Here is a 20,766-nt window from a genome sequence, read left to right as displayed (position 1 = left end):
CGAAGGGTAAGGATGGAGCAGCTTAAGAAATGGAGCATTGCTTCTGCTAATGGTGAGCAGTTCATAGACTCTTTTCCAGGGGACACGTTTAGCAAAAACCATATAGCCCTAAGTTATGCAGCCTTATACCGCCGCTTTTCAGAGGCCTCAAATACACACAGTGGTATCGATAACTCAGATCCGCAGAGGTGATTGTGGCCAATACCCACGTGAACATCACCGGCTCGTACCTAGTGTGTAAGGATGTTACAGTGTACCCTACAATGAACTAAGGCCCTATGACAAGCAAGTTGGAGCTGCTGTGTCCCTCTTATTAAAAAAAAAAAAAAAGGCTCAGTAGAGAGAGAAGGAAAATATTTACTAGCAACTTGATAGTGTTTACATTTTAGAAAAGATTTTATTTATTTTTAGAGAGAGGGGGAGGGAGGAAGAGAGGAAGAGGAACATCCCCGTGAGAAAGAAACATCCATGTGAGAAAGAAACGTCCCACACACGCCTGGGGAGGCTGGACGGCAACCCAGGCAGGCATGTGGCCTGACCAGGAATCCAACCACCACCCTTTTGTGGGAGGATGCCCAGCCAACTGAGCCACCCCACCAGGGCAAGGTGATGTTTACATTTGGTGTTGGTTCCTCCCAGCTCTAAGGTTGAAGTTTGATATTGATCCAAGACAACCAAGATATCTAGCCTTTCTGACATCAGGTTGGAGGAGTTATTTCAATCAGTTGCTTAAATATAAAGTAAAATCCAGAAGACCTATTAACTTAAGGTTTAAATCTACCCTCAAATTCCTGAGCCACAATTTTCTAAAGATTCCACATCCTTTATTCTGTTTCCAAAGAGAATTCTCAGCGTGGAACAATAATGAGAACAATAAACTTGGCTTTAAGATGTCACAGTTTGGATTTTTGCTCTGTGCCCTGGGACAAGTCTCAGCCCATGGGTCTCAATTTCCTTGCCTATACAGTAACAGAATTTGTACCATTTGCTTGCTAAAACCCTTCCCAGGCCCAGGATTCTGCGAAGGCAAACTGTACATCTTTGTGACTGAAAAGTCACATTATTTAACGCGTATGGCAATAAAAAAGGAAGAATGTTTTTCTGTTCTGTAACACTTATTTCCCTAACCCCATATTAAGCTGACTGTCAAAATGAAGTTTTAATGTTGTGTCATTCTAGGAAATGGCTGTGTGGTTGTTTGTAAGGGTACTAAATGCCTGTCATTCTAGGAAATGGCTGAGGTTGTAAGTGTATTAAATCCAACTTCTCTTTCCTGAGCGCTGGCTTGTGCTGACCATTCCCAAGTGCAGTACCAAGGCAGGCACTGAACTCCTGTGCCTACAGCTGATTTAATTAGCTCTGACCAGCAGCATGAGGCTCTTATCTGTAAAATTAATTAGAATCCAAATAAAAAGTTGAGTTCCAAATCTCTGTTTTTCTTTCCTTGCCATCTTAAACCTGTCCCCCAGTGTAAACCTATTGTATTAGTAAGTGTGCTTTGGGTTGGTTCTCTCACTCTGGAATGCGATGCGATGCGATGCGATCGAGGTGGACCCTGTTTTAGGGTGTAGCTGCTTCATTCCCTCCCTTGATACTGAGGTAGGAGAGCAAAGGATTGCCATTGCAAGTGTCACATGGAGGAAACATGTGCAGAGTGTACTTCTAGACTCTTCCAACACCAAGTCAAATGGGATTATCTCCAAATTAATCCAAGCCCAGGAACTGTGAAACTTAAGAACAAGGAAACCCAAATAAACTTTCTGTTGGACTGTTAATTTCTTAAAACACATTTTCTAGCTCCTCAAGACAGGATTTGTGTTGAGTCACAACCTCTTTGGGAGTTCCCTGGGTGTAATCTGAAACCAGCACCCATTCAAGGAGTGCAGGGGGAGACCAAGGGAAAAAAGGCAGATCACTCCAGATTGGTGGCTGGTGAGTTCAAAAAGCAAGGGAACTTGCTTAAGGAGGCATGTCCTGGGCAGCTGCAAGACCAGATTTCTGCATCCACCCACCGAGTCTTAAAAGTTGATAGGCCTTATCGCGTTATTACAAGCACTGGAGGCCTTAACAAGGTTGTCACATACCCAATTTAGAGTCTTACCACATTTTCATCCCAAGGCTGTGTCCTTGGAGCACCTTCTGGGAGCAGGGAAAGTAAGTGCAATGCACATTCCAAGGCATGGGACGAAGAGGGGGAGGGGGGAGCAAGGATACAGCTCTCAGGTCACGTCTTCTTGACGTGCAGGAATGGCTCCTCCCCTCCCTTTTACTCCCCTTCCATCCCTTGGGGATTTACTCCTCAGGGGAGCCTTTGCATCTGCTGGAACCCTCACTGATCGCTCCCTCAACCAGCTGCTATGGTCCACTTAGGGTGATCATCATAGCTGAGCTTGTCCTTTCACAAATATGCCACACGCACTCAGGACACTTGACAGTTCTCTGCCGTGCGGGTGCACAGAAATCGCTGTTCCCAGTGCCTGGGTCTGTGGCTTTTCCCAGCTCACTCTCAGCCCTGCAGTCTGGCCACCCCCCCACCCCTCTTTTGCTGGATAGTGTTTCTGCTGCTGTCAGCACCCGACATGCCACAGTGTGTCATATTGCAAAGGGCTGTGCTTGAACGTGTTCACTAAGCATTTTCTCCACATAGTATATCATGTGTTTATCTTAAGATGGGTGGGTTTAATTCTTAAAAGCTTTGGAGTCTGTCTTGGGTTTATGTAAGGAAACAAGTTGATGAGTCTTAACCAATGCAAAGAAAAAGGCCATTTCTTCTCTCTCACTGTGATGACACAGATACTCTTCTACGCCTTTTCCTCTGCATTCCTGTATCACGTGCCTTTGTCATACAGGAATGTCAGCGAGTGTGAAGTGGGCAATCTGAAAGTGATCCCAACAGACCTCACACACATGCACGACATTCATCGCATCATTGTGAGGGCTGTAAAACACTGGGAGCTGGCTAAATGCCCCTCGGTGAGGAACTAGTTAAATAAAATATAGCCCAATCATACTATGAAATATTATGCAACATTAAAAAGAATGAGACGTACATCCTGGCAATAAAGTCTCCAAGACATTTTAAGTAGAAAAATTACGTTCCAGGAGAGTGTGTAAAGTATGCTTCTATATTTACAGGAGAAAGTCAAATCCACGCCTATATGTGCACGCAGACATAGAACGTCTCCAGTTACCCAAGAAAATAGCTGTTGTTTGTAGAGACTGAACTCAGGGTTGCAGAGAGTGCCAGAAAGCAACAACAGAGATGCAAAACGAAACAAAAGTTTATTTTTTGCAATACCTTCTGTAAATTACAAAGGCACACAGCTAAGCTACAGCATATAACTTTTCAATATTTAACCAGAGTACTTGTAATAAATATGCATCCTGAAACAAGATAAAAGGCTACGCTTTGTCAAGCATCCTACAAAATTTCTCAAGTTTTACACTGTGCAGCATTTCCGTGCGGGAGCAGGGGGGGCTGTTTTGTGTTTTCTTAAGCGCTGTAACAAAAAGTCCTTTCACATTTCTCTGGAGCATTTTCGAAACTGCTGAACCACAAACAACTTAAGAAGAGTAACACCAAGCCTGAAAGCCATTTTTGCTTTGTTGTCACTGGTCGTCAGCCAACACAGCCCAGCACCCTCTGGGCCCAGGCAGCCCTGCGGGATGCGGGCCCGGCCAGAGCAGGCCTGCACTTCCACCACAGACTCTGCAGATGTCTGCATGCTGTTTACATCCCTCAGTAAGGTGAATGTTGTAAGGGAAGCTGCAAGCAAGTCAGAAACATTTTTAACCTGAAAGGGAAGTTAACAGAAATATTCCCCCCTCCCTAAGACCTTTGCTATGCACTATCAGGTTTAGCCTATCAGGATATTTTGCTTCCAGGTTGAAAAACTGACTGTGACCGACAGTGCTTCCAGAGAGAATTTAGGGGCACCAGGAGAGCTGGGGCGACCATAATGATCCAATCGGTAAAAAGAGTATTTACGGTATTAAGAAATGTGCTACAGCTGAGGACACCGCGGCAGAAATGCGAGGGGGAACGGCAGCTCAAATGGACATGGGAACATATAACTACCTTTTGCTATAGCTGAAACTTTGAGGGAAAAGTTATATTTTTAAAAAGTCTTAAGCATGGTTACCTAAAAAATATTTTGTTAATATAGTCTAATGTAAATTTTAGTCAGTTAGGGGTTTAGATATGAAAACGTCTTTAAGAGCCAATAAAAATATTGTAGAGAAAAAAACACTTAAAAAAATCGAGGTTAGGAACTATGAGGCATTTCTTTCGGCTGTAAACAAGCAGGTTACTACTGTCCCTTGTTGAAACACAATTGTTTGGATTTCCTGAGCTTCACGGATAATGGCAGAAGGCAAGTTTGCATAGAAAATTTGCAACACCTCGACGATTTACTTAAAAACTTTTAAGGGCAATTTGCTTTTGTTTTTAAGCTTCGTATTTTAGTGACTGGTGCTCATCAAGCTAAGACTGACAAGCCCATGATGAGCTATATAAGGCAGACGGGGGAAGAGGATGGAATTAGAGTTCTCAAATCCACAGGCTATCGCGATAAAGGGTCTGAAGCATGCACCACATAACCAGCGCCATACTGATTTGGTTAGAAGTCAAATCGTGTTTTGGGGATTGGAGACCAAAGGCAGAAAGAGCCCCACTGTGCTAAATAGCACAGCCAGAGTGTAGGAGGAGCCAAAGCAGCATTTACTAGGTGGAGGTGTCAACAGATCACTCAGTGATGATAAAGCCACGCAGGTTTGTCAGGTACTGAGGAGGGGGCCCACCCACCAGCACTAGGGCTGGGCTCCTGGGCAGGGCAGGTCCCAGCTCTGGCATCAGCAGGGATGATGGCACTGTTGATCTCTGCTGCTTTCAAGTCTCTAAGCAGTTCTGAGGAAGACGGTCTTCTCCTGGGACCCGTCCCCTGAAAGTAGCCTTTGGAAAGGGAAGAAGCTAGGCTAGGTCATGGTGCATGCCACAAATGAGAACAATGGCAGTGGTCGCCAGTGACTCCGGATCTGACACAGAGATGGACAACAAGGGGCAGTGTCCTGCCAAGGGGTCCACTCTACTTCTTCTGGGATTGGTTTTTACACATGGTAAGGATCTGCTTCAGTACTTTCTGGACATCTTCATCCATCTGGCCCTGGGAAGTTCAAACAAAAGGCCCTCATTAGAACCTCAGTTAAGTCCTGGCACTCCCCCCCACCCCCAAGAGAATGAGATGACTGCCTGGGACGAAGCCCTTGGACCCTGATCTTCCAAAGGAGTGAATGGTAGCCCTAGCAACGCCCACATTTCTGTGAAAAACTGAGTCAGAGAGGGCCCTGCTGCTTCCCTCGGGGGAGGGTGAAGCCGGGTCTACCGGAGCCCTACGAAGGGTTTCCAGGGTCTCAGCTGCAAACATGAGCTCAGTCAGCCAAACCACCAGGACTCATGGTGGTGATGCCGATGGCTCTGAGAATATCAGCACGCCTAGAAAATAAAGACAGGGCTCCTGGTTCTGCCATGGTAGAGGGCAGGGGAGGGACGGTAGTACATTCTCCTTTATTTCTGAACAAATGGTGAGGCTGCTCTCAGTAAACAGGGCAGAGTTCCTAACGCGAAATCCAAAGCAAAGCAAAAGGCATTTTAGAGCTGTCCAATGTGGAGGATTCTCCTCAAATTCGCATTAGCTCCATTTCTTTAGGACACCCAGCTACTTCGTGGGATGTTCCCATACCTGCACAGCGTACAGAAGATGCATCCTGTAAACCGAGATGACCTCCTGGTGGTGTTTCTTGCACTCCTGGAAAGATGCAGTGTGACTTGGTTACAGAGCTTTAAAAAACAAAAACTGAGAACTGCGAGAAAGCTGTGGCCGAATGTCCCCCAAGAGACTCCATCCAGTGCTCACATATGAAGCTTTTAAAACTGTTGTGTGTTTCTGATATTCTTAGTGGGGGGAAAAGCTACCTATTTCCTGTCTTGATATGTCAGCTCTGAAAGACAATTCATGGTTAAATGTAATCATAAGGGCCCGTAAGGAGAAATCGAGGTCAAAGGTGGGAGGAGGAGATGGGAGGACTTAGACTTAAGAATTTGGAACCACAGGTTGGAGTGATATGCTGTGAAGATGTGCGAAGATGGAGGTAAGGGCCATAAGCCAAGGAATTCACGTGACCTCAAAAAGAGAGAAAAGGCAGGGAAATGGATTTTCCCCTTGAGCAGCTAGAGAGACCCAGCCCTGCAGACATCTTGACTTCAGTCTAGCAAGAAATTCTGATCTCCAGAACTTCAAGATAACAAATTTGCATTGTTTTAAACCAAGTTTGTGTTGCTGTATTGCAAGAGTCATAGGTAACTAATACAGATATGAGAAGACTTTTGGGTGAAAAAGGGGAGAGGCCAAGAAACAGCTTCAGATCTGTAGCTATGCAACTACCAAAGACCCTGGCCTAGAGCAAGAACTAAGTTCTTGCCACTGTCAGAGATGGTGTGACTTGCACAAAAACAGAGAAGTAGATGGAAGAAGAAGCCCACTCCACTGTCCTGCCAATTCCTCCTCCTCCGAGATATATCCACCCCAGTTCATGGCAGATAACGGCTGGCAACTCGACTAGCCCCTTCTTTTGGCCCCACAAAAGAAGCTGTTCACTGAAGTACAGGCTCCTCCAGGCTGGGACCATCTGTCCACGCCCACCTGCCCGCCCACCTGCGAGGCAAGCATGTGGTGGGCCTGGCCCTCCACCCCGCACCCGGCCTTGGAGCAGACCCACTCACGGCCAGCTGTGTCTGGAGCTGCTTGACCTGCTGCTGCAGCCCGTCCAGCTGCTGACTCTGCCTCTTGGAGGAGCTGGCTGAGTAGGAGAGCTGTGACAGGCTGTTCAGCGCCTCCTTCAACTTGCTGACTTCCTTCGACATCTCATTTATCTAGTGAGAAAGGAGAACTATTGTCAACAGACAGGAACGTGCCTGCAAAAGCAAAATTCCAGGTAACCCTAAGCCTTGACCATTGCCTCTGTTAGCCTCTTAGACTTAAGAATTTGGAATATATATTTTTTTTACATTTTAAAGGAAACTCATAAAACAAAACACATAAAATCAGATAAACCAACAAAACCTTCTAAGGTCATAATATCCAAATAAGGGCCCAAGTTTAAATACTGTGTTTTGATGCATAAAGGGAACAAAAGCTATGACACTAATTTCCTTTTTTAATTATCTTCACAAAAACAGGATTTTAGGCATTGTTTTTTTGGAGACAGTTACGTATTACTCAATATTGCTGACATGCGTGATCAGGAGTAAGTTCTAGAAACCATGACATCTCTGGACCTCTTGTTTTAAAGTAAACACACTCCCCCTTCCACTTCCCAGCCCCTTGCCCTTGGCTTTGGAAGCTTGTTTGGAACATTCATTATAATAAAGGCATAAACGATCAACAGTGCTCTCTAGTCAATGCCACTCAGAACAGCTGACCCAGGGGACTGGGATGCAGGGCGGATTTGGGCATGGAACCCTCCTCCCTTCCCCGTCCCTCATGCCAGCCCATCTCCAATCACTCACTGCACCTCACATTCCTCCCCTCCTCACCCTCCTACATGCCTTGGAAAATGAGAGCCAGGAAAGGCAGTTTTTATACTGACTTGGGAAAGCCCATGGAGCTTAGGGAAGCGGGATTAAGTCTGGAAGCGTTTGGGTTCCCATATGACAGAGGAATCTGTCTGGATTCCAAAAGAGTTCAAGTTCAAGATCGGTCACAAACACTTTTCAGTTTGTGGCTTTACTTCTCATCCCTGACACTTGGCAGAGCTTCTGTAAAATAATTTTTAAAGAAAAAATATGTACCACATGTGAAAGTGCTTTAGGATAAGAGAAGTGCTTTAAAAAAAAATGTCTAACTGGCCTTGGCTGGAAAGCTTAGTGGGTTAGAGCATTGTCCTGATAACGAAGATTCTGGGTTTGATCCCTGATCAGGGTTAATATAAGCATCAACCAATAAATGCATAAAGAAGTGGAACAACAAACCAATGTTTCTCTCTCTCCCCTGCCACTTTCCTCTTTTCTCAACTCAATAAATAAAAATAACATAAAATAAATGTCTAACCTACTATTCTAATGTGGCTCTGGAGACAGAAGGATCCGTGTGCGGAGCCTCTGAGCATTCCCAATAGGTTCACGTGAACCAACGCTAAAACTGTTAACTACAGTAAAGGCGGAAGGTCCAGGGCTTACTAGCTAGCAACTCAACAGTAACAGAATCCCACCAACCTTCTTGTCTTTATCCTCCTCCAGTTTTGAAGAGTTCTCCGAACACCTCTTCATTTCTGCAAGCTCTTCCTGGGCATGCTGGAATTTTTGCAGAAGTTCATTTACTTCTTGCTCTTTGGATTTCAAGAGAGTGTGAATAGTTTCCTTTTCCCTTTTCAGCTGAGAGACCTCACTTCTAATCTGGGCAACCTCTGAATGGGCTCTCTCTTTCTCTTTCATGGAATCCTTTAATTTGGATGCCAACAGGCTCGCTTCACTTTCTAATGACGCCTGGAGCTTTTCATAGGCAGACCTGGGCACCATCGCCTCGGTCATCGCCGCCTTCTCTTCTACAAGCTGCTTCTCCAGTTTGGCCACTTCCACTTCCTTGCTGGCCAGGTGCTCTTTAAGAGTGCTGATTTTCCCCTCCATCTCTTTGGCAGTCGTCCGCAGCGTGGTTATCACCTGCAAATGTTCTGTGATGGAGACTGAGTTCTCCTTGTGGGCATCTACCAGCTGCTTGAGCTGAGTCAACTCGTTCAACACTTTTGAATACTGAGACTTCATTTCGGACAGTGCCTCTTCTGCTCTGGCCCTAGATACGTTGGTCACCTGCATTAGTTTCTCGTGCTCCGCTTTATGGATATAGTCTGCTGTGACATCTTCTAGAGATTTCCTCTTCCTGTAATCCTCCAGCTCGGCCTGGGCTTCTTTGTACAGCTGGGACAGCTCGCTCACCTGCTTGTTGAGTTCATCTATCATCCTGTTCATGGCCTCTTTCATGTCCCCAGCGTCATCACCAGCTTCCTGTGTCATCTGGCTTTTCAGTGTATCTTTTAATTTCATGATTTCTTCTTGGGCCTCTTGGTATTTCTCAAACAAAAATGCCTTCTCCTTATTCATACTCTCAATAACAGAGCAATAGGAGTTTTTCATTTCCTCGTACTCTTCCACAGGTGGCTGAATCACTGTACCTTTCTCCCTCTCTACAAGTTTTTCCTCTAACTCTCTCACTCTCTCTTTATTTCTTTCACTTTCTTCTAATGCACTCTGGAGATCCTGCTTCAGCCCGCGTATTTCCTCCTCAGTGACCTTCAGCTCCTGGAGATGGGAGTAACTGTCCACACTCTCGGGCGAGACAAGGCCCAGCTTCATCTGCTTCTGCACACTCAGGACTTCCTTCATCGCCTCCTCGTATTTGCTCTGAGTGTCTTTCAGTTTCTGGCTGAGGTCGGAGCCATTCTCAGAAATCTCGGCGTTGTTCAAACAGGCGGGTTCTGTCCTTCTGGACCGGAGCTCAGCCTGGAGCTGCTTCTTCTCTGCTTCGGAGCTCTCCAACCTCTTCTGCAAGTCTTGCAAAAGCTCTTGTAGTTGCTGGATTCTGACATCACTGTCGAGAGTGGATTTACTCACATGCTGCGTTAAGACAGGCGGAGAGGATGTGGGGTCTGGGGGGGAGGTTTCACTAGGTTTCCCCAGAGATGGGGCCAAGTCCGTGTGAGTGGAATGGTAAGAGTCAAAGCTCAGGTCCGCTCCTGCCTCCTTGGGTGATTTGGCCTGAAAAAAAGGCAAGAACAATGAACTGGCACCCAAGGTGTGGGTGGGTGAACGAGCAGCTGGAATGAGAGAACAAATCCAAAACCTCCACATGGGAGAGCAGTGTGATCTTTAAAATATATATATATTAGTATTATTAGTATTATTATTTTACACGATTGTTTTTCCATGTGTTCTCTTGCCTCCTGAAAACATATGGCCTGGAACCAGAGAGTCAGATTAATGTCACCAAGCCTATTCTGTGTTCTTTCCAATCAGATTTTTAGTGCCACTTTAAAAACAGTAAATTTGCTTTGGCTGTAGAGCCTCTGATTCAACTTTTTCCTTTACGTCTCATGTTATGCTAATTGGCAAGAGGGGAAATAAATGGCCCTGGTACAGCTATTTCTTACCAATTTCTTAAATTTGCTACATGACCAACTTTACTAAATGAACAGCTAATCACATATCTCTATACACATTATAATTGATCATATTATACATCATACTATGTATATAATTATATATAATTTACAAATTTAGAAACTTACAGAAATAGGGCTAATGAATAACTCTCACGAAAGAAGCAACTTGAAACTATAAAGTGCTTAAAGATAATATTAAAAAAGAAGAAACTAATGTAGATGTTCAAAATAAAGTATCATCTGACTAACCCTGAAAAACCCAGTACAGAATAGTCAGCCCCCACAGAACACTCAGTGGTAGCAGTCTATGTACTCACCTGTAGTTTATCTTGCAATTCTTTATTGTGTAAGGTAAGAGATGCAACTTTTGCTTGTAATAGGACAAGAATATCTGGTTGGTCAGCTTCAGAACTTATATCCAGTAAGCTATCAGCACCTTGGGAAAGAGCAAGGCAATGAGGCTAATATTTAAAAATTAAACTGCTATTTCTCTGACCTCTGAGCAACGCCCTTTCTCCCCAGTCCTGTTCTTCTTCCCAGTCCAGACTATGAATGCCCCCATCAGCTGGATAAATGGACAGCAATTCTTAGCATTGGGGTTTCCTCACTGGGTTTTTTTCCAGCACAATACTAGATGCCTGGATGCAGAGAGGCTCATTTGAAAATCCACAGACGTGGTCATATATTTCCTATCCCCTTAAGTACAGTTTGGCTGTTCTTTTGTTCTTTCCATTTCTGTGAATCCTTTTAGAAAAATCTCTGGAAGGTGGTTCACTTCTTAACCCCATCACCATTACACAGAGTCAAACTTTATCACCTACTTTGAAACTCTGCCAATAGCTTCCAACAAATCTCTCCCTCTCTCTCTCCTTGCTCGCCTTAGTAAAAATGTAGCTTGCACACCACTGCCGGACTAATCTTCCTAAAACATGCTGTGATAGGGTCATTCCTTTGGTTCAAGTGTTTTCATTTCTCTCCCTCCAAAAATAATCTCCAAATTCCTTTCTCTATTAGGCCACTATGATCTGGCCCTGACCTACTGTTTCAGATTTGTGACTTGTGACTTCCTTCTCCAGCATGACATAGTCTTCAGACTCCAGGGTATGTCCACCATACCCTCTGCTTTCTCCGCACAAGGCTGCTTCTTAAATTCCTCATCTACACGACTGCCCTTGTCACATGTCTTTGGTTAGATAACTCTTAGGCACCCTTCAAGACCCACGCCAAACGCTATCCCCTCCGTAAAGCATTTGCTGGCCCCCCGCACATGAAACGGTCTTCCCTAAATCCCACAGTAAATGCTGTTGGTAAGCCACCACTTTTAGGCATCCCACTGATTATCACACTGAAATAGCATCGACAGCAACACTATTTGAATTGCTCACTGATGCAGACAGAAGACTTGCTTCAGAATCTAATACAACGTACTCTGCCCTTCATCCAGAAAGTCTCCTTATGAAAAAAAACGTCAGCTGGACAAAACAGTATGCTTAGTGAGATAGTTGGGTGATTTTCTGGTGCAAACTCCTGGCAAGGGTTTGCAGACTGCATTCTGAATAGCACTGAGCTAAACCTTTTTCCTGTTATTTTTAATTTTCTCACAGCCATATAATGCAAAGACGAAAGCTTTCATCTTAATTTGAAAGTATGCAAAATGACACCTCCTCATAAAGATGCTTACTTCTGATGTCTGGTGCTACAGCTTTGTGACAGGAAGTCTCGTGAGCATGGAGTGAAGTGGGGATTGGGAACTGTAATTCTAAGCAACAGAAATTACTTCTACAATACAATGGATCAATCTCAAAGTGTTCAGTGTAACAACTGTTTGGTTATGTGAGCACTGATTTCTGCCAGGAATGAGAAAGTTTAGTATTTCTAAATTCCGTAAGTCAAAGGCTCCAAGCACACGAAATGCTAAGACTCAGAAACTGAATACTATGGCAAAAGAGAACCTCTGAATCAACCTACTCTGTATTTTGAATTGATTCTAAAGGTACTTACACTACATCCTTAAAGGGCAAACCCACAGGACAGACTCTTGATACAATGAATTAAACCCTGTCTCAATGAAGACAATATGATTGTGTGCGATTTCATCAACGCGCTGTCTTTGCGTGTGTCTATTTAAGATCCCACGAAGGTGCCCAATTGGCTCTTCCTTCAGGAAAAAACCCTGCTGCTCACCTTCAAGGGGTGCTGCTAGCTGCCAGCTTGCAGCCAACGAGCCTCATCTCAAAATACTGGTTTTAAATGCATAAAATAGAATAGACGGGCTTCAGAAATTTGAGAACTTATTTTGTAACAGAATACGTAAGAAGATCTGGCAGCAGCTCTAACAACGGCCGTAATTTCTAGGAGAGCTATTGTAAGTGCTATTTCAATCCATCTGTAGTAACACGAAGGTGATGAGACATTATCTGTAAATTCTCTTGGTGTCAACATCGCTGGTCTGCTTATACCACTCGGGTTATTACCTATATGCGTCATGGAAGTAAGTGCTAAAATTTAGTTTGCAACATTATTTCACATCCAGGCTCTGAGATGCCTCTTAATCCAGGTGAAGGCCCCCTGGAGTAGAGAGGGCACCAGCCCATGCAGCATCGGCAGCTCTGGGGTGGCATGCTGGGCTTCTCCGGCCTCCCTGCACAGAGGAGCCCTGCTTGGCCTCTGCTCTCATTACACGGATGTGCAACAGAAATCGGTCAAGAGAACAAAAACAGATGCGTGCGGCGTACCTGTGGTGCTGCCGCTCAGCCGGTCCTTGTTTTCCTGGATGGAACTGATCTCAGCCTGCTGGGACACAGAAATGACTTACAAGAACATTCCCGAATGTAATGTTCCACCAAAGAATCAACCAAATTTTCCTCCTTGGTGTTACCTTACTAGAAAAAATAGAAAATCTCAAGAAAAGAAGAAATTTTAAAATGCAAACGAACGGAAGTGACAATTACTACTAAAGTATAATTTCTAAAGCATTAGAAGTTCCAGAGAGCATGTTCTTAAAACATTTTTCAGAAATTTCACTCAGTAAGTATAATACAAATATCTTTTAAGATGATGACAACTTTGAGATTCTAAAACTTGAAGTGGCAAACACTACTTCATAATGAAGTCAAATAGAAAGTTTTACCTACCTGGTTAATACACTGATTAAAATACATGAGAAGTATTTCTTAGTTTTATCGTTTTATAAATTAACTGCTATTACTATATTACTATTAATATGTATAAGAGAAATTATAGTAAAGAAGACCTGTCACGGAAGATAAAGGTAACTTTATAAAGGAAACAGAGATTCTTCTGGTCTTGGATCGACAATCCTCTAAAGATTTCCTCTAAACCTCTGTCCCTGAGTATCTGTTAATATATTGAAAAAATTCTTATAATTTCAAAGTCAGAGTCTCATTTCAAAACAAAGTACAGCGACTGGCCAGAGATGACTAGGTTTCATCTATATGAGCTACAGCCATGATAAGAGAGAGACTTTTTCAGCAAAGGAGCTTTGGTAAAGGCCAACATGCTAAAAATAAAGTGATTTGCTTTTGGCAAGTGCTTATCTTTACAGAAAGTTGGTTTTTACTCTGAAAAACTATATGCTTATTTTTATTTTTTCAACTACATTACTGTCTAATCAAGTACACCCATTCAAAGATTACAATTTGAGGAGCTTCGACAGATATACACCCATGGAACCACCACTGTCACCGGCAAGATAGAGACCATTTCCATTATCCCTAAAACGTCCTTAGGTTTCATTGCAGCCAACCCCTGCCCATCTATTCCCCTGACTCGCTACTCTCCTTTTTCCCGTTTTTCTAGAATTCCCATAAATGGAATGTCACAGGGAATGGCATTTCTTCGTGTCCGGCCTCTTTCCTTCAGCCCAATGACTTTCAGATTCATCTATTAACGCCAGTTGGCTAGCACTTCCTTCTTTTTTTTATGGCTGAGTAATATTCCACTGTAGGGATAAATGTCATTGCCTTTATCCATTCACTTTTTGAATGACATTGGGATTGTTTCTAGTTTGGAGATATTTAAACAAAGCTGCTATAAACATGTGTGGCTAGATCGTATGTTGAACTTTAAGAAAAACCCAGCAAACAGTTTGGCAAAGTAGTTGTACCACCTAACATTTCCACCAAGAGTATCAGAGTCCTAACTCTCCCTCATCTCACCGTCACCAATTGGTATTTCTAATCTCTTTAAACTGTAGCATTCTAACTGGTGTCACTTTTTATCTTTTTATGTTTTGTAAAGGTATTTACACACTCTATTTCTGAACACAACAATTTGTGCTGTTATTCTTTGAAATGCGCTGCCTCCTTAGAGCCAGAAGTATATGAGGAGATAGTCGGGTACGAACTGTAAGAGTGTAACTTCCTTGTCTCGCCTTACCTCATATAGATACTCATCTTAGGAGTTTATTAGTAAAATCTAGTGAAAGTGAGGGAAATGATAGGTTGATAGAATCTTTTTCAGACCAGCGAGCAGCCAAGGTAAAAAAAATTATCTTCAGTAACTTTTGGATGGGGGGAATAAATATATAATTATACCATCAAAATTTCATTTTAACATTAATAAATTTTACTTTCTTTCCAAGTGCAATCTGCGAGTGATTATAAGGTAAACAGATAAGAGACTGAGATATCATCCCATTCATTACAATACTTTCCAACCACAAATCTACAGAACCAGGAGAAATAAAACCTAATGGATTTTTTTTCATTTCTAAAATAAATTCACATTACTGTTTCCTGACTGATACTGTTATAGTCAGGAAAAAGTTTAATTAAAAATACACAATTACTCAGCAAGACATCAGAGAACAAGAAAACCTTTCTTTTGATTGGCATTAAATCAACTCAATTTAGTAAGAAGACTGGTTATCAGGTAAGTTTCATCTTTGTCCCTTTTTATTAAATGAAGAAATTAATTATTAGCTAGAGAATGTAATTTCTTCATCCTATTCTTTTTGTATGAGGTCCATGCCAGGAAAATAATCAAGGGGGCTTTTTGATGAGAAGTTTGTAAACCAATCACTGAGAAGTATATTCTTCTCTTTTGCCTAGTGTAGTATAACTTAAACCAAGTCTGTTAAGTATCATACAATTCAACAGCAAAATTGAACACAGAAAGAAAATACCTTGAAGGGTGGTTCAGCAAAAAATGCTGATTCCTTTCCTGAAATTGGTGTTGAAGTTATTGATCTTGGGGAAGACACATCACTCGACTAAATAAAAAGAAAAAAGAAAAAAGAAAACCATCAATAAAGGACGCGTCTTCAAAGTCTTTTCTTCTCCAGGGCCCAAGTATTTAATCAATGCAAATAAATCTAATGGTAATTATCCTTCATTTCAATTATTTTTGGGGGGGTAACATATTTTCAATGTAATTCAGATACAGCAAATATTTTCTGAAGGTTTGAAGATTATAACTAAGTAACTTTGATCCTATATTTACTAGAATCAGTTTTAAAAATCTATAAAACCTCTGCTGCAGGTTGAGAATACTATTAATGAATATACTAACAGAGGTAAAATTATTTATCCAATGAGATACACCTCTCAACTGTTTGAATATGGATTGTTCCTTCTATGGCCTGTGGTTCTGTGAGGAGCAAACCCAGCCTGTTTTTACTTGCCACACCGGCACTCCCTCCTCCGGGCAGTAGTCACCGTGACCCGGAAGGGAAGCTGCTTTTAAGTCAACCTTAAACCACCGTATTTTTTGGACTATAAGATGCACTTCTCCACAAATTTGGGAGGAAAATGAGGGTGTGTCTTATAGTCCGAATGTGGCTTGCCTGGCTAGATGTGGTGTACATTTACATTGGTGAAATATTACGTTATTTATGTTATTAAATGTTTTGCCACATTTTTTGCTTCAAAATTTTTTTCCCCTATTTTCCTCTAAAACCTAGGTGTGCCTTATGGTCCAGCGTGTCTTATAGTTCTAAAAATATGGTAAGTACAAAGGCAAACAGATTTTAACAGTGTTTTCAGAAAACAACTAAAATTCATTTTTAACTAATAACCGCCTCACCAGCTATCCATTCTCCTCTCCTCTACTGGAGCTGTTAACAGGAGCAACTAAAGGACCTGAACTTGTTATCTTAAGGGAAAAGTTTCTGCCTTAAAAGATTTTGAGAAATTTCCTTGAGGCATTTAAAAAAGATACCGGTCATTCCCCAGTTCTAAAATAAATAAGAATCAACTGCCATTTCCATACTAATAATCAAAATCCTTCCTACCACCACTTTTTATTTAAAACCACTGAAGAAAATCTCACATGTGCGTTCAAGGGTCAAGTCTGCAGCACTTCCTTTTGGCCCAGACACAGAATGACAGAACAACACCTTGGCCGCTGCGTGCTTGTTCGCTGGGGGGTTGCGTTTGTTTTTACCTGGGTAGGACTGATGGGAGGTGGTGGAGCTTTGCGTTTTTTTGGAGTTCCACTTCTTTCTGAGCTTATTTTAGACACTTGATCATGCTGGAAGTTATCACAGTCCAAAGAACGGAGCTGGGTTAGTTAGGTTAGTGAAGTCTGAGCAAACAGCTTCATCCAACAATGAGAAAAACCTCAACAGTTCATGCATTTCTTACTTTGTCAAGATCTGCAATCTGCTACTGACACAAAAATAAGTAATATGCATGCTCAAAGTTTTCTTCCAGCAGCCCATGCTTTAACAGCAAGAAAATAAAATACACCAGACAAAATTAGATTAAGTTGGCGGGGAAACTGCGAAAGTGGAGGATGCGGAGCTGTCTGCCACAACTCAGAACCCAGAACCCACTCACAGACTAACTCTCCTCATAACGCAAAGTGGTGAGTGGAATTTCCCCCATTTTGCATTACTTCCATTCTTTTCCTTACAGAATGTAAACATAGAGGGAAGGAAGAACCTCATCTCTAAAAGTTGTGGATAAATAGTAACACTGTTAGTACACAATAAATTCAGTACTGAGTTTTGTGCTTATAATTTAAAAAAAAAACCCAAAACTCTGATGTATAAATAAACAGCCAAATACAACATCTCATTAACAGTAAAGTAAGTGACTATGTTTTTAGGAAAAAAAAAACCCTCCAAAATAAAGGGCAAACTTCTCAGTTTCTGTGTAACACTAACGGCATTTTCGAAAAGCCCCAAATTACAAGGAAAAGCTGAATATCTTATTTTCACTAAATACCCAATGTTGCCATGGATGTACTAGGTCTACGATCCACGGGATATTACAAGTATTTAAAATATTGTTCCTCACTCTCAGAGTTTAAACTGGATCAAACACTTTCACAACAACAGGAAGTATTAGTACATTTCAGAAAAAGATAAAATTTTAAGTAGCAGGTTTAAAGGGATAAGCTTTGAAATAGGGTAAACAATTTAGAAAACATTTACCACCTTGTGACAACGAATCATTTTCTCTAAAGATATCTCACTTCTTAAGTATTTTCCACATAGTCTTTATCACTTTTCTAGGACCATAGAATTGCTTAATTGGAACATTTTCAAATTTTCACAAGCAAAGATGAAAAAACAGATCCCCTCCCCCAAAGATAAATACCTGCTTTGGTTTTGTTGGTGTCTTAGAATCTATAGAGGAAAAAGTGGGGGGAGAAAAAGAACTATAAGAACCATAATAAGTCTTACTCACTTTGGGTCGGGGATACACCCAATATACAATACACTTCACACATCATTTTTCTTCAAGAACATGTTTGAAAGAGTAATACAATATATCATATTGCACACATTCCTTTTCCCTTTGGGGAACATGGAGTAGATGGAAAAAACAACACAGGCTCTTTTCTTTCACATACCAGCATCCTGAGAGATTTTTGATAATAGAAGGCTTTGAATTCCTGCGTTTTCTGAGAGTTTGGAATAATGTAAGGCATTGTGTCCGAGAGAATCCACGAGGGTCAGGTCTGCGCCTTTTTTAATTAAGGCTTCCGCGATGTTAGAGCTGCCGATCTCACAGGCCACCATGAGAGCAGTTCTGGAGAAAACAGGAGACGCCAAGTTAGTTCCAACAAAATGCGGGAACCCATTTCCTGTCTTAAAACCAGGGAAAGGCCCTGGTGGGTGTAGCTCAGTAGACTGAGTGCAGGCCTGTGAACCACATGATCGCGGTTCAATTCCCAGTCAGGGCACATGCCTGGGGTGCAGGCCAGTTCCCAGCAGGGGACACATGAGAGGCAACCAGACATTGATATTTCTCTCCCTCTCTCCTTCCCTTCCCCTCTAAAGATAAATAAATAAAAATAAAAATAAAAGACAAACCAGGGAAAGAAGAGCAAGTGCAATTAAACCTGTGCTACACTTCATCTTCTAGAGGATTCAAAACCGAATGCTATCAACGTGAAGTTAGGCAGTTGCTTTCTAAAACCTCAGATTAACTCAAAACATTAAGCCATCTTAGGTTAAACAACACAGACACAATCTTGTAAGCATAATCTTCTAAAGATGATGGAATTTCATATGATTGGCACAAATCTTGTTGTTTTTTTCACCTTAAGCATTCCAAATTACCTACCCATTGTTAGGATGATTTTTATAAAAGAAATCAATGTTTACTTTTAATTAATTTTGCATGAAAAGTCACAGGAAATGGCCTATTCACTTTAGTATTTCATAACATCACTCCTGGCTGGTGTAGCTCAGTGGATTGAGTGAGGGCTGCAAACCAGAGTTGCCAGTTCGATTCCCAGTCAGGGCACATGCCTGGGTTACAGCCCAGGTCCCCCATAGGGCCCATGTGAGAGGCAACCACACGCTGATGTTTCTCTCCCTCTTTGTCTCCCTCCCTTCCCCTTTCTCTAGAAATAAATAAATAAAATCTTAAAAAAAATAAAATAAATAACCTCATTACAGACTCAATGATGTTCTCAGAGGTCTGGGGAAAAAATTTTTTTTAAGTCAAAACAGGTTCTTGATCATTTAAAAAGGCAGAAATTTTTTTAAAAAGAGTTAAAACCATTTCATAACTGATGATCCAAACTACAGCTGTATTTCCGAAGAGTCTCGGAGTGTGGGTGACCCAGAAGTCACATGGTTTCTGGTTCTACGGTACCTTCCGTTTTTGTCCCTGGAATTGACATCTGCTCCGTGATCCAGAAGGAAGCGGCAGACCTCGCTGTGGCCACTTTGTGCTGCGAGAAGCAGTGGTATATTCCCATCCTAGGGGACAAATTCAGGGAAAGACTTGTCACGCAGATGCCAACGCCAGAACGGCAAAGGTCCCCGTTCGCTCTACATTGGTCCCTGGATCGCCCCGCTGGTCTGACATTTGACCCCTCCCCCCCCCGCCCCGGAACAGTCTGTGCTCCCACTGGGGGTGGGGTGCGACTAGATCTGGGCACAACTCTTCTAACGGACTTTCACCCTTAGCTTTTCCTCGGGGGCCTCAGTCTCTCGAGGTGCTTGTGTTCCCCGGGCCATCAGCCCAGTGATGACACGAGAGAACGTGGGACACGAAGTATGCAAAGGCTCCAGGCAGGTGTACGTGCCAGGTTTACTGGGAGGTGGCTCTGGGAGAAGGGAGTTGCTTCACAGGGCATGAGGAGGTCCGCCGCCCTCTGAGGAGGCTCCTCCGAGTAGACTCTGTGTGTCCTGCCAGGCCACTACTGCCTTCCTGGAAAGCATCCTCTTTCATAATGTTACTACGTATCAAAACATGTAATAGCCCTGGCCAGGTGGCTCCGTGGGCTGGAGCACCGTGCTGTGTACCAAAAGGTTGCTGGTTTGATCCCTGGTTGGGGCACATACAGAAGGCAACTGATAGATGGTTTTCTCTCTCTCTCTCTCTCTCTCTCTCTCTCCCTCTCTCTCTCTCTCTCTCTCTTTCCCTCTCTCCCCCTGCCCCTTCCTCTCTTTCTAAAACCAGTAATCGTATCCTAAGGTGAGGATTAAAAAAACATAATATAAATTAAGAGTTTGTGTATTACCATCACATGACTAGATAAAGAGATGGATGGGGAATGATTTATCATGTTCCAATAGGACAATTGGCAATTCCTTCAGAAAAGAAGAAAATTAGATCCCCAACTCATAGACACACGTTACAGATTTAAACATGACAATACAGAACCAATGAAGAAATACTAGGAGGATACATAGGTATCTATTTGCATAGATCTACAGTGAAGGAGGCCTGATTCAAATGGCACAAACCACACGAGGAGCTTTGATCCTGCCCTTTCCTTGGTTACCCCCTCCAAACAGGGTCAATGGTAACTTTCACGGTTGGTGTGTTTCACTCAAATAAGCAAAGGAAAAAGATTAAGTTACAACATCCCCAATTATTTCAACATGGAGATTTGTTAGGATAGAATCGCTGCTTGAGGATCAAGTGTCCTTTTAAAGCAGAGTTTCAGACACAGTTCTAAAAAACCATCTCTTAGAAGTTATCCCAGGGTCTGGTTGTAAGGAATTGAAATGCAGGAGTGTGAAGTTATTCGCAGATCCCACAGCTTACTTCACAGCATCTCCACGAGGTGTAAGTGTGTGCCTAGCAATTCCCACGCAGCAGCAGGGACCCTGTAAGCAGGAGCAAT

At 42.6% G+C, this 20,766-nt stretch overlaps 1 protein-coding gene across 3 annotated transcripts in view; it reads right to left on the bottom strand.

Annotated features, from left to right (window-relative positions):
• Positions 1 to 3,303: 3,303 nt before the first annotated feature.
• The window catches only part of RAI14 (retinoic acid induced 14), a 127,024-nt gene continuing 109,561 nt past the window's right edge, over positions 3,304 to 20,766 (bottom strand). For 2 of the 3 annotated variants that reach the window (XM_037063146.1, XM_037063145.1), the window contains 11 exons: positions 19,284 to 19,390; positions 18,031 to 18,209; positions 17,775 to 17,803; positions 16,615 to 16,701; positions 15,356 to 15,442; positions 12,945 to 12,999; positions 10,527 to 10,645; positions 8,270 to 9,805; positions 6,779 to 6,928; positions 5,739 to 5,804; positions 3,304 to 5,162 (listed from right to left, as the gene is read on the bottom strand). In XM_037063146.1, coding sequence (XP_036919041.1) covers positions 5,085 to 5,162; positions 5,739 to 5,804; positions 6,779 to 6,928; positions 8,270 to 9,805; positions 10,527 to 10,645; positions 12,945 to 12,999; positions 15,356 to 15,442; positions 16,615 to 16,701; positions 17,775 to 17,803; positions 18,031 to 18,209; positions 19,284 to 19,390 — 2,493 coding nt within the window. In that variant the 3' untranslated portion in view covers positions 3,304 to 5,084. The remainder of the gene's footprint in view (positions 5,163 to 5,738; positions 5,805 to 6,778; positions 6,929 to 8,269; positions 9,806 to 10,526; positions 10,646 to 12,944; positions 13,000 to 15,355; positions 15,443 to 16,614; positions 16,702 to 17,774; positions 17,804 to 18,030; positions 18,210 to 19,283; positions 19,391 to 20,766) is intronic. The other variant, XM_037063147.1, reaches the window with a different exon arrangement.

This window comes from Sturnira hondurensis, unplaced genomic scaffold (assembly GCF_014824575.4).
Source record: "Sturnira hondurensis isolate 20B ecotype Veracruz unplaced genomic scaffold, ASM1482457v3 Scaffold0014384, whole genome shotgun sequence".
NCBI classification, from domain to species: Eukaryota; Metazoa; Chordata; class Mammalia; order Chiroptera; family Phyllostomidae; genus Sturnira; species Sturnira hondurensis.
This window is presented reverse-complemented; position numbering and strand designations above follow the sequence as displayed.